The 13,353-nt window shown below is 42.6% G+C and overlaps 1 protein-coding gene across 1 annotated transcript in view; it reads left to right on the forward strand.

Annotated features, from left to right (window-relative positions):
* The first annotated feature begins 2,517 nt into the window (after positions 1 to 2,517).
* EDEM2 (ER degradation enhancer, mannosidase alpha-like 2) overlaps positions 2,518 to 13,353 on the forward strand; it is a 30,377-nt gene continuing 19,541 nt past the window's right edge. Inside the window, exons 1-4 of the mRNA XM_006764567.2 lie at positions 2,518 to 2,735; positions 2,956 to 3,066; positions 5,398 to 5,437; positions 9,045 to 9,150. Coding sequence (XP_006764630.1) covers positions 2,629 to 2,735; positions 2,956 to 3,066; positions 5,398 to 5,437; positions 9,045 to 9,150 — 364 coding nt within the window. The 5' untranslated portion in view covers positions 2,518 to 2,628. The remainder of the gene's footprint in view (positions 2,736 to 2,955; positions 3,067 to 5,397; positions 5,438 to 9,044; positions 9,151 to 13,353) is intronic.

The raw sequence follows: 13,353 nt of genomic DNA on the forward strand, positions 1-13,353 counted from the left end.
GCAAAAAAGCAGTTTGTTACAGAAGCTAGATTGAGCCGATTAGTTATCTACAAAGATTAATTATAGTTTCAGGTCTTGGGACCACTGAGTCAACGGAAACACATTATGTGGAACCATCGGGTCAATTTATAGTAATTGGGCAGTCCAGGTCTCCAGGTACAGAGGAATGTGTTTTCTAAAACCAGTATGACCACAACCAATGGGGTATTCAAATTACAATCAATACGGTATTTAATCGAATGGGATGATTCATATAATTCAGAAAATCAAAATGACTTTTCTATTATTTTAGCAAGCAAATTATGACAGAAGCCAAGTCAGCAGGATTAAAATATTAAACATTTACCCAAACATGGTTGCTACCATGCTTCAATTCCAACTCAGGTCTGCTCAAATTTAAAGCCCACACTTTTAATACTGTACTGCACTACCTTAAGCTCTCTGGGTTAAGTCAGGGTTTTAATTCTCATATCAACTGATGGCATTTAAAGATATTTTCAAGGATGCTTGACCAAAGGACATTTGTCTGCATTCCAGCTCAAGGAATTGAGCTGCCACTTCCATCTGACCTTTTCACCAAAGAGGGAGGATGGCCAATCTTAGTGTTAGCTGTGGAAAAACAGGTGTTAGGTCCTTTGGAGTCAGACCCAACCTTGGTTCAGCAACCTAGGTACTTGAGTTCTGGCTAAGAAAGAATTCATAGCCAAGACTCAAACTGTAAAAGAAAGTTTATTTAGAATGTCACAGAAGTAGAGAGAGTTGTAGAAGAAATGGATTCAGGAAACAAATTGGGAGGGGAGGAAGGGGGAGGGAGGAGAAGAGGGTGGGGAAAGACATGCTCCATAGAGAAAGAGCAGGGTCCTCAGTTCTGAGGGCTTTTATCTGCAAGTCACAGGGGAGGATCTCAGTAAAATATTCACCAGCTTTCCCAGTGTCTCCTGAGGGTGTGGTCTCCACTAACTGGTTGGTCCCCAGGGGGTCATTAATCATTGCAGCTGGTCCTGATGTCAGCCACTATGTTGCTTTGCCTTGTTTTGCTACTCCTAAGGGCCTGGGGCTGAAACACAGCCGAGGCCTAGAAGTCATTTCCAGGCGTTAGTGCTTAAGGGAGTGGTCTGCAAGGGCTTGTAGCTTTGCCTGTTGCTAGGCAACTGAGGCTCTCTGCCCTGGTGACACTCAGCATCTGGCCTATCAGTTCCTGCTCTGTTCATACCTAACTGCCTGCGAGTTCAAGGACCTCAGAGGTTCATTTGTTCAAACCTCTCATTTTATTTTATTTTATTTTAAATATATTTTCATTGACTTTTTACAGAGAGGAAGGGATAGGGATAGAGAGTTAGAAACATTGATGAGAGAGAAACATCGATCAGCTGCCTCCTACACACTCCCCACTGGGTATGTGCTGCAACCAAGGTACGTGCCTTTGACCGGAATCGAACCTGGGACCCTAGAATCCACAGGCCAATGCTCTATTCACTGAGCCAAACCGGCCAGTGCTCAAACCTCTCATTTTATAGATGAGGAAGTTGGGTCTGGGGAGGGAGAGGCAATGTTCAAGGTCACACTTAGAGGCTTTGCATGGACTGAAGTTAGAATTGAAGTCCAGGTCTCACTTCAATTCCAGGGTTGATTTTACTGCACATCACACTGCTCAAAGTCATAAGTGTTGCTATAGTCTAAAAGGATGACCAAACTCTGGGAACTTGCAAGGAGGAAAATGGAAAAATGTGCTCCAAACCTTCTCAATGCTATAGTGCTCCAGGGTCTTCATTCTCACCTGGGATACTCTACAGGGCTGCAGCCACTGAGATGGTCCAGTGGATTGGATGGGAAAACTTCTGCACTGGGCTGGAGACGGAAGAGACCATTAGAATGTCGATGGTTGTTTCTCTCTCACATCCATCTATTTCTTTCTCTTTCATCAATTAACATTTTTAGCTGAGAATTAAAAAAATAACAATCCAAAATTCATGAATTTTTAGAAATGATAAGATTTCTGGAAATCTCGAGCGTGGCAGCTTTGGACAAATAAATGGAAGTAAGTTGTACCTTACACAACGAGCAGGGAACTAGTCTGGGAAACTCGGTATGCCTAATGGTAAAGGCTGAACATTCTTCATCCATCTTTATATATAAATACATACACCCAATAAATGTTGAGTCCCTGCCTTCATGTTTAATAAGGTGATTTTTAAAAATGATAATGTATGTAAGTGCTCCATACAGTCTTAGTACACAATAAGCTCAACAAATGTTGAGTCCCTGCCTTCATGTTTAATGTGATTTTTAAAAATGATAATGTATTTAAGTGCTCCATACAGTCTTAGTACACAATAAGTGCTCAATAAATGCTGTTACTAAAACATTAATTAATTGCAGTAGCTGTAATAGCCACTGTCTTTAAGACACGTAGACCTGCGCCCCAGACTATATATATATTTCAGGATGCTCTTTGCCTCGGTTCCGCTACCAGTTGCATTCTGGGGCTTGTAGTTCGGAAGTGAGTGACTGAGTCATCAGCACGCAGGCGCAGTGACGCGGATTCCCGGAAGAACCCCAGAGGCTCGCAGGATGAGCAGCTGGTGGTGGCGGCTGCTGCGGCGGCGGTGCTGACAGGACACGAGCTCTATGCCTTTCCGGCTGCTGGCCCCGCTCGGCCTCTTGTGCTTGCTGCTGCCACTGCACCGTGGTGCGCCGGGCCCCGATGGCTCCGCGCCCGACCCCGCTCACTACAGGTGAAGCGGTCAGCCTCCCCGCCCTGACGCAGTAGGGGAATGGAAAGCACCGAGCGGGTTCCTTCCTTGCCCTCTGCCCCAGGACCCCCACCCTCATTTGCTCGGAATCCGCCTCTGGGCCCCCGGCAGAATCGGGGTGATTTCCACTTTCCGCCTATTTCTTGTCCTTTCCCCTGCTTGATTTCGTTTTCCGCCCCTTATTTCTCCTAATCCTCACCAGGGAGCGAGTCAAGGCCATGTTCTACCACGCTTACGACAGCTACCTGGAGAATGCATTTCCCTACGACGAGCTGCGACCTCTCACCTGTGACGGGCATGACACCTGGGGCAGGTAGTGCGAAGGGATGGCCGGGGTCTGGCAGTCCGGTTCTAGACGGGTGGGACTCTGGGACTGGTGGCTTGATGGTTTCCTTGGCAGATCCGGAAAAGCTCCTAGCCAGGGCGAGACCGTGACCACTCCCCCACCCCCACCCCCCAACCCCCATTCAGGCCAGCACCATCCGGATCCACCCAGCCTGGAAATCTGGATCCCGGAGTGGAGTAGCCTGGGTTAGCCTGGTGGGCTGAACCTTTGGACTCCAGCCACAGGAGTAACAGGCGCTGGTCATGGGGGCTTGGGCAGATCTCTGGAGTTGTAGAATACCATGGGAAGGCTCCAGGAAGTCAGAGGACCCAACCCCTTCATTTTATAAGTGGACCAACAAACCAGGAGGGGATGTAACTCTCCCAGCCATGACACTTCAGAGCCTTTGTTGTTAGTGAAACTGAAACACACTTCCCCCATTATCTTCACACACTGACTGCTTCTTGAGATTTCAGCCCAAAATGTCACCGCAGCATCAGCTTCCCTGACAACCTACTCCTTCCAGGTCACTCTCACAAATCACTTATTCTTCTTAGCACTTCTCACTCTGATACTATCCTTTTCACTTGGCTGCTAGGTTGACTTTCTCACGCTAGAATAAAAATCAGAGATGGAATTCTCTGTCTTGTTCTTTTTGAGTAAAGAAATCATTGCATTTAATTGAAGCTGACATTGATGAAACACTGTGCTAAGCATTTTACCTTTGTCATCTCATTTGATTCTCTTAACACTTATCTCCATTTTACAAATGCGTATGCTAAGGACTGGTCAAGTTAAGTAAAATCAACAAAATTTGTGTTGGTTTTTGTTTTTTAGTTGAAAAAAGAAAGTAATACAAGCAAATGGTAAATTCAAGCAGTACAAGATCATATACATAAAGGAAATAATCTTTCTTGAGTATCCTTCCGTAAATATTTTCAGTTTATATGATCATATAGACATCTTTTAAATCATTTTTTTTATATTTTATTGATTTTTTACAGAGAGGAAGGGAGAGAGATAGAGAGTCAGAAACATCGATGAGAGAGAAACATCGATCAGCTGCCTCCTGCACATCTCCCACTGGGGATGTGCCCGCAGCCCAGGTACATGTCCTTGACCGGAATCGAACCTGGGACCTTTCAGTCCGCAAACCGACGCTCTATCCACTGAGCCAAACCGGCCTCGGCCATATAGACATCTTTTAAAATTAACTTTTAAAAACAAGTTTTTAAAAAATTTATTTTAGAGAGAGAGGAAGGGAGAGGGAGAGAGGATGGAAACATCAATGATGAGAGAGAATCATTGATCCGCTGCCTCCTGCACACCACTTACTGGGGATGAAGCATGTGCCCTGACTGGGAATCGAACCTCAAACCAGCGACCTCTTGGTTCATGGGTTGATACTCAACCGCTGAGCAACATCAGCAGGGCTCAAATTAACTTTTTAAAGGCATAACTTACACATAATAAAATACACCCATTTTAAGTACATAGTAACCATTATCACAGTCAACAAGTAGAACATTTCTGAGGTTCTGATATCACAGCCAGGATACAGGATACCCTAAAAAGTTCTCCTGTGCCCTTTATAGTTAATCCGTCTACCACCAGCAGCCCAAACAACTAATCTGTCTGTCTATATGTCTCTTTTTGACAATGCAGATATACTAGTAAACATATCACACTGCCTATTCCATGCCTCGTCTTTTTCAATTAACAATTAGAGTATCTTAACATTAGCCAATAGAACTCTTTTTGTTAAAGAACTCGATAACAACTTCTATAGTTTTGTGTTCTTTGAGTGTACTACAGTTTAATCACTTTTCAACTGGTGTGCATTTGGGTTATTTCTAGCTTTTTGCTGTTCTGAACTGACATGAGCAATCTCAGGCATACAGTTCTGTGTACTGAGAGATAAGTTTTTAGGTGTGGAAAAGCCCTTACTCTTAGCTGCAGTTTTATCCTGTCTACCTATGAAGAGAAGAATGCCAGAGAATATAGGCAAGTGTGTAACACGTTAAGTGCCCGGCCTGCTTTGTCTTCCGGACGGAAAGTATAGTGTCAGTCAGCGGTGACTGACTGGGTGCGTAACGTGTTAACGACAGTTGGGCTTATATCAGTCCCTTATCCCAGGTGCATTAAATGGGTCAGAGGTTCCTGGCAGTTTTCACTATGGCTTTTCTGTTGTGACTGGAAGTGGGATAGGCAGAGGCATTGCTGTGCCTCATGTATTAGGTTTTTGGGTACTGATCTGGGGCAATCTTAACATATGGTGTTTGATTTTCTTACTAAGCTGGGATTTCTGTCCTTTCACAGCTTTTCTCTGACGCTAATTGATGCTCTGGATACCTTGCTGGTAAGTGTCTCCTCTATTCCTTTTCCTCTCGGCAGTTTGACTATTGGTGAATTCTTCACCTAGGTCAGTGATGGCGAACCTATGACACGCGTGTCAGAGGTGACATGCGAACTCATTTTTTTGGTTGATTTTTCTTTGTTAAATGGCATTTAAATATATAAAATAAATATCAAAAATATAAGTCTTTGTTTTACTATGGTTGCAAAGATCAAAAAATTTCTATATGTGACATGGCACCAGAGTTAAGTTAGGGTTTTTCAAAATGCTGACACGCCGAGCTCAGAAGGTTCGCCATCACTGACCTGGGTCTTTTATTTTCAACTCATGATTCTGAACCATCAGTTTCTGGTTGCCCTAGATGGAGGAAAGCGATGAATTTCAGGCTTACTCAGGCTCATTTATTCAGCACATGTTTGTAGAACACAGAACTGTGATAGGCCTGTAGAACTCTGTTTAGGGGGGGATACAGAGACCTTGATGCCCTCCTTATTTTCAGAGGCTTACATTCTGATGGTTATGTTCAGTGATAAAAATAATAGCAGTAATTAGTTAGTGTGTTATGTGTGTGCTAAGCACTTTACATGTATTATCCTGTTTAATCCTTCCAGCAACCCTTTGAGGTAAGTACCTGTACTCCTTAACCACTGGGAGAGCTGATGCTTAAAGAGATAAAATGACTTGGCCAGTGTATGTAGCTCTGAAGTGGAAGAGCAAGGACCTGAACCCAATTCTGTACGATCCCAGGCCTTAACTGTCATCCTTAAAGAAGCCACAAGAGAGGATTTAACCACTTTCCCCTATTTCACTATTTCTGGTTCTCTGTCAACACCTTTCATTTTTATAAATTAATAATATTTACATGATTGTGATTACCTTATAGATATAATTTAGCTTTTTTTCACCTTAGTGTTAATTTGTATGTACTCCTCCATTTAATGGCCAACTGTAGCCAAGCTTAGTACTAAGCTCTGAAGTTACAATAGTGAGTTTTTTAAAAAGTATTTTTTTTATTGATTTCAAAGAGGAAGAGGAGAAAAACAAAAACATTAAGAACAACAAACAAACAATCAAAAACAAAGAGGAAGGGAGAGGGAGAAAGAGATAGAAACATCAATGATGAGAGAGAATCATTGATTGACTGCCTCCTGCACACCCCCCATTGGGGATCGAGCCCGCAAACCCAGAATTGAATCGTGACCTTATGGTGCATAGGTTGACGCTCAACACTCAGCCACACAGTTGGCCACAGTAGTGAGTTTAAATAGACACAGTCTCTGCTTTCCTGGAGTTTATGATTTTAGTGAGAGGGACAAAGAATAAAAGACTAACCCTAAAGGATGTGTAATTACAAATTGAGGAGAGTGCACGGTGGGAAAGGAACATGGTTCTTTGAGTGGTGATAACTAAAAGAAGTTGACCTAGACTGAGGAGGTCACAGAGAACTTCCCTAAGGTAATGAACTGATACTAAGTTGGGATCTGAAGGAGAAGCAAGTTTTGACTTGGCAAGTGGGGGAGGAAGGAGTATTCCAGGCAGAGAGAACAGCCTGTGCAAAGGCCTTATGGCAAAAGAGAGAGTATGGCAAGTGCAGTGAAATAAAGGAAGGCCAGTGTGTATGAGATGTTGGAAGGAAAAGGGAGAAGCAAATGGGGCTGGAGGGATAGATGGCGACCGGATGAGGTCCACAATCTTAAGGATTTTGAACTTTAATTTGAGATAGTGGAAAGCCACTGAAATTTCTTAAGTGGAGGGCAGGAAATGATGAAATATCTGTTTTGAGCAGATCACTAGCTTCAATGTGGAGAAAGATTCATGTAATCATTCAACAAACATTCCTTGAGTAATTCCTTCATGGGCCATGTGCAGCACTCTGGGGGAATGGAGGAATGAGTGAGGCTCCTGTCCAGTCAAAGATACTCTTAATGTGGAGAGACACAGACGCCTAGAGAGTTCTGTGGATGAAGTTACTGGAGTCTTTTAAAGAAAGAACCAAAGGCTTCCTAGAGAAGGTGGCATTTACTTCTTCATTTAATGGCCAGCTGTATGCCAAATGCAGTACTGAGCTCTGGAATTACAATAGTGAGTTTTTTGGTTTTTTTTTTTTACTATATTTTTATTGATTTCAGAGAGGAAGGAGAGGGAAAAAGAGAAACATCAATGATGAGAGAGAATCATTGATTGGCTGACTCCTGCACACCCACTACTGGGGATCGGAATTGGGCCCACAACCCAGGCATGTGCTCTTGACTAGAATCGAACCTGGGACCCTTCAGTCTGCAGGCCAAGGATCTATCCATTGAACCAAACCAGCTAGGGCAGTGAGTTTTTTTAAAAATGTATATTTTTATTGATTTCAGAGAGGGAGGGAGAGGGAGAGAGATACAAACATCAATGATGAGAGAGAATTATTGATTGGCTGCCTCCTGCACACCCCCTCCCCCCACACTGGGGATCGAGCCTACAACCTGAACATATGCCCTGACTGGGAATTGAACAGTGACCTCCTGGTTCCTAGGTTGACACTCACCCACCAAGTCACACTGGCTGGGTCTCCCTTTTTGTTAGGAAACAGAAGCTTTCCTAGAAGTACCCTCAGTGGTCTTCTCAAGGCTCCGAATTGGCTGGGCAACACCATCACCTCTAGCAACCAGAGTCTAAGACAGCAAGTATCTGGATTCCAGCCTCTATGGTAGAGGCTAAAAGGGTAAGGAAGATTGGGAATGATTGTTGGGCCAACCGACCCGCAGTATTTTCTACAAGCATGAATGTGAAGAAAAGGTTAAAAACAATAGACATTCACTGCAAATAGCAAACTAAGATGTCCTTAATGTGCTCTATAGTCTATATTGTTTTTATACAGTTTTACATTGTTTAAATGGGTATTCTTGAATTGGTACCCAAGAATTTACCTAGCCCTAGCCAGTTTGGCTCAGTGGATTGAGCGTCGGCCTGCAAACTGAAGGGTCCCGGGTTCGATTCCAGTCAAGGGCACATGCCCAGGTTGTGGGTTCAGTCCCTAGTGGGGGGGGGTGTAGGAGGCAGATTCTCTCTCATTGATGTTTCTATTTCCCTTTCCCTTCCTCTCTGAAATCAATAAAAATAAATCTAAAAAAAAAAGGATTTACCTAGCCAGTCTCTTGATGTTGGGTCTTTGTGAATTTTAGCTCTCAGTGTTTTCTTCACTTGTCATCAGTCCTAGAACAGAAACTGCAGGCCTTAAATTGAATAAGTGAGGGCCACTCTGGCATAGGATCCCAGACTCTTTCTTTTTGTTAATCCTTCCTCACATGAGGATATTTTCCCATTGATTTTTAGAGAGAGTGGAAGGGAGAGGGAGAGACAGAGAGAGGGAAACATCCATGCAAGAAAGACAGATCAATTGGTTGCCTCCTGCACATGCCCTGACTAGGGCTGGGGATCTGGAGATCAGGTCTTCAACTGAGGTACATGTCATTGACTGGAATCGAACCCGAGACCCCTTAGTCTCCAGGTTGAGGCTCTAGCTAGTGAGCCAAACCGGTTAGGGCAGATCCTAGACTCTTATTCCAACATTTCAATGCCTTCAAACCTGAGATATCTTCATTGTCATGTCTGTCTTTCCTCCTAGATTTTGGGGAATGTCTCAGAATTCCAAAGGGTGGTTGAAGTGCTCCAGGACAACTTGGACTTTGATATTGATGTGAATGCATCTGTGTTTGAAACCAACATCCGAGGTAAGGGCTGCCTTCTATGGCCTTTGGAAGAAAACAGAGTGTGGATTCTTACTGTATAAACCAGAAGGTGGTAAATCAGATCTTAATCCTACCAGACCTGAGGCCCTGAACCTAACTGTCCCCTATACCTGGGCTCCTGAGCATTAGGAGAAAAAATCAACATGTTATAGAAAAATGTTAGTTACATGCAAACAAATGGTTAGAATAAGATGGAACTTGGAGACATTGTAGAAAATAGGTCTACCTTTCATCTACCTTTTATCTAGCGCCAATATTCCACCTTTGTGTGGAAATTACCGAAAAATCGGTACAGCGGTCTGCTCGGGTTAAGGGCTGGCCCTACCAGGGCACTTGGCCCAAACCAGTGATGGACAGCTCTTCTTCCCTCTTGGAGGGTAGGGTGGGAAGGTCTCAGTATTCCTCATCAGTTTCAGACATGAGCAGGGGACAGAGAAAAGAATGGAAAGAAATGTGCCAGGTTTACTCACATGGTTAACATCTATTTGGTCCTAGGCATATATGTGTGTGTGTGTGTGTGTGTGTGTGTGTGTACACTACTGGCCCAGTGCACAAAATTTGTGCACATTAAAAGAGAATTCATTAGGGGAAATATTTTAATATTGTTATTTGCCCTTTCTCTATAATAGAAGTGTCAGAGATGAAAGAAAATTAGTAAAATGTATATGAAAACCTCCCTCCTATCAAAGTCTGGGGCATGCCGCAGACCCAGAGTCAAGTCCCTGCCCACCCGCGTGCGCCTCGAAATTGCACAAGACCGAGACCCGGCTACCCCACCCCCATCAAGCCCCACAAGGCGGGGGGCACAGCCTGAGGTCCCCTGGCCCCGGCGTGAGGGTGCGAGGGCATGACAACCATTTGCATATTAGCTCTTTATTATATAGGATATAGTCATGAGCAAGAAAGATGTAATCCTTTGTTGCTTTCTTGGAGTTTATTATCTAGGAAGCACTACCCATATCTGTGATGATGGAAATGTTTTGTCTCTATGTTGTCCAGTGCGGTAGCCATGAGCCACATGTGGCTATTGAACATTTGAAATGTGCCTACTGCAACTGAAGAGCTGAATCTTTAATTTAATTTAATTTTAAAGAATTTCAATTTCAATAGTGACACCTGGTTAATGATTACTGTATTATACACCTCAAGTCTCAAGTATTAAGTTCTAAACCTGGTGGTCCATCATAACCACCTGGGACCTTTAAAAAGTTCAGATGTCTTGGCTCCACTTTAAACCAATGAATTGTGATCTCTGGATTGAGTCCTTGAATCAGTTATTTAGCAGGTTTCCAATGACTCTTATGAAGCTGGCACAGTCCTTATTTCCAGTGAACTTCTGGACCTCCAGTGGCTCAACAGCTGTCACCTCTGGATGGCAGTTATGTTTTTTGCCCCTTATTGTGCTCATCTTTATTTTGGATGTTTTTTTTTTTTTACAATGAAACTTATAGAAACGTGATAAATAAATTTTTTAAAAGATCAGGTTGCAGAGGGACAGCATGATATAAAATCCTGATTTAGGAATCAGTCCTGAGGTCATATTCATTGCTGTATCACACAATCTGAGCCTGATTTATCATCTGGAAATTAAGGTTGTCCTTATACCTTTGTTTCAGACATGAATATAATTATACCAGCTTTTTTTTGCTTGGCATTTGCCCTGTATATGTTTTTCTACCCTCTTACTTTCGATCTTTCTGTTTTTATTATTAGCTATATCTTTTGTAAATTATCTTATATAATAAAAAGGTAATATGCAAATTGATCCTAACAGCAGAACTACCAGGAATGACCAGTCACTATGATGCACACTGATCACCAGGGGGCAGACGCTCAACACAGAAGCTGCCCCTTGGTGGTCAGTGCCCTCCCACAGGGGGGGTGCCACTCAGCCACAAGCTGGGCTGATGGTTGCGAGTGCAGAGGCAGTGGCAGGAGCTTCTCCCATCTCCTGGGCAATGCTAAGGATGTCTGACTGCCAGCTTAGGCCTGATCCTCAAGGGAGCGGGGCTAAGCTGACAGGTGGACATCCCCCAAGGGCTCCCAGACTGCAAGAGGGCACAGGCCAGGCCAAGGGACCCCCCCCACCCCGTAAGTGCATGAATTTTCATGCACCGGGCCTCTAGTGTATTATATTTTGTTTATCAATTCTGAGAGTCTCTTAACTGAAATGTTTAATCCATTTATATTTTCAATAATTACTGATATATTTACATTCATTCCTGTGGTATTAATTTTGTGCTATTTGTCATTTTCCTTTTACTAATTTAGGTATTATGCATGATATCTAGCTTTTAAATAGTTTTTTCTAGAAATTTTAACAAACATAACAAAGTCTAGAGTTAATGAAAATATTTATTCTCCTTCTAAGTAATATAAAACCTGACTCTGAGGATATCCTGACCTGTATGCTATAGTCATGTATTTTAGTTCTTTGAAGCCTTCCATACATTATTGTTATTCTATACAGTTAAAGTGTTGATTTATTAATATATTTAGCACTTTTCTTACTACCTTTCTTTGTTATGCTTCAGACCTTACATCCGTGACCCTTTTCCTTCCATATGAAGTACTTTCTTTAGAATGTCCTTTAGTGTAAGTGTATTACCTTTTTTTATTTTTTATTTTTATTTTTTTTTAAAGTATGTTTTATTGATTCTTTACAGAGAGGAAGGGAGAGAGACAGAGAGTTAGAAACATCAATGAGAGAGAGAAACTGGGAATCGAGCCCATAGCCTGGCCATGTGCCCTGACCAGGAATTGAACCGTGACCTCCTGGTTCATAGGTCAATGCTCAACCACTGAGCTACAGCAGCTGGGTGTGTGGGTGTATTCTTGGAAAACTTTCTCAGCTTTTGTTTGTATGGCGATGTCTTTCTCACTGCATTTGTTTGCGGGTATTTTTGTAGGACATATGGTTCTAGGTTGGTAGTTATTTTCTGTTAGCACCTTGAAGAAAATTTTGTCTTCTGGTTTCATTGCCATTGTTAAAAAGTAATTTTCCAATCTAATTATTATGTCGTTATAGATAACTGGTTTTATTTATGCTGGCAGCCCCTTTTAAATAATTTTTATTATGGGAATTTTCAAACATACATAAAAGTAGAGAAAATAGTATAATGAACTAGATGTACTCGTCACTGAGCTTTAACAATCATGTTTACATGGACTCTGACTGCTTTTGAGCTATTTTTTTTTCCTTTGGTGTTCTGTAATTTTACTGTGATATGTATAAATGTAGATTTCTTGGGGGGGGGTTGTTTGTTAATATTTTTTCATTAATTTTTTAGAAAGAGTGGAAGGGAGGGAGAGAGACAGAGCAAGAAACATCTATGTGAGAGAGACACATCAATTGGTTGCCTTCCGCACACACCCCTGAGCGGGTCAGGTATTGAAGCTGCAACTGATATACATGCCCTTGACGGTAATCGAACTCTGGATTCTTCAGTCCAAGGACCAACACTCTATCCACTGAGCCAAACCAGCTAGGGCTCTTTTTTTAATGTGTCTATTTTTAGAGGTAAACAAACATACCTATATTCTCATGCAAATTAGCACATACCTATGTACTGGAAGCCTATAGGAAGAGGGGGCAGTAACCTGAAGTCCTGTTTTCTTTTTAAAAAAATACATTTTGGTTGATTTCCGAGAGTTAGAGGGAGAGAGATACTAGTAGAAACATCAGTGATGAGAATCATTGATCGGCTGCCTCCTGCACACCCTCCACTGGGGATTGAGTCTGCAATCTGGGCATGTGCCCTGACTGGGAATCAACCATGACCTCCTGGTTCATAGGTGCCACACTGGCCGAGCAATGTGGATTTCTTTTTATTATCTTGCTTGAGATTCCTGGATCTGAGAATTGGTGTCATTCATTAATTTTATAAAGTTCGTAACTAGCCCTAACCGGTTTGGCTCAGTGGATAGAGTGTCGGCCTGTGGACTGAAAGGTCCCAGGTTCGATTCCGGTCAAGGGCATGTACCTGGGTTGTGGGCACATCCCCAGTAGGAGGTGTGCAGGAGGCAGCTGATCGATGTGTCTCTCTCATCGATGTTTCTAACTCTCTATCCCTCTACCTTCCTCTCTGTAAAAAATAAATAAAATATATTTTTAAAAAAATAAAGTTCGTAACTATTTTTCTCCTTAGAGATTCTCTCTCTTTTTAGAACTCCAACCAGATATAT

The sequence above is a fragment of the Myotis davidii genome, unplaced genomic scaffold (assembly GCF_000327345.1).
Source record: "Myotis davidii unplaced genomic scaffold, ASM32734v1 scaffold38, whole genome shotgun sequence".
In the NCBI taxonomy this organism is placed as follows: domain Eukaryota; kingdom Metazoa; phylum Chordata; class Mammalia; order Chiroptera; family Vespertilionidae; genus Myotis; species Myotis davidii.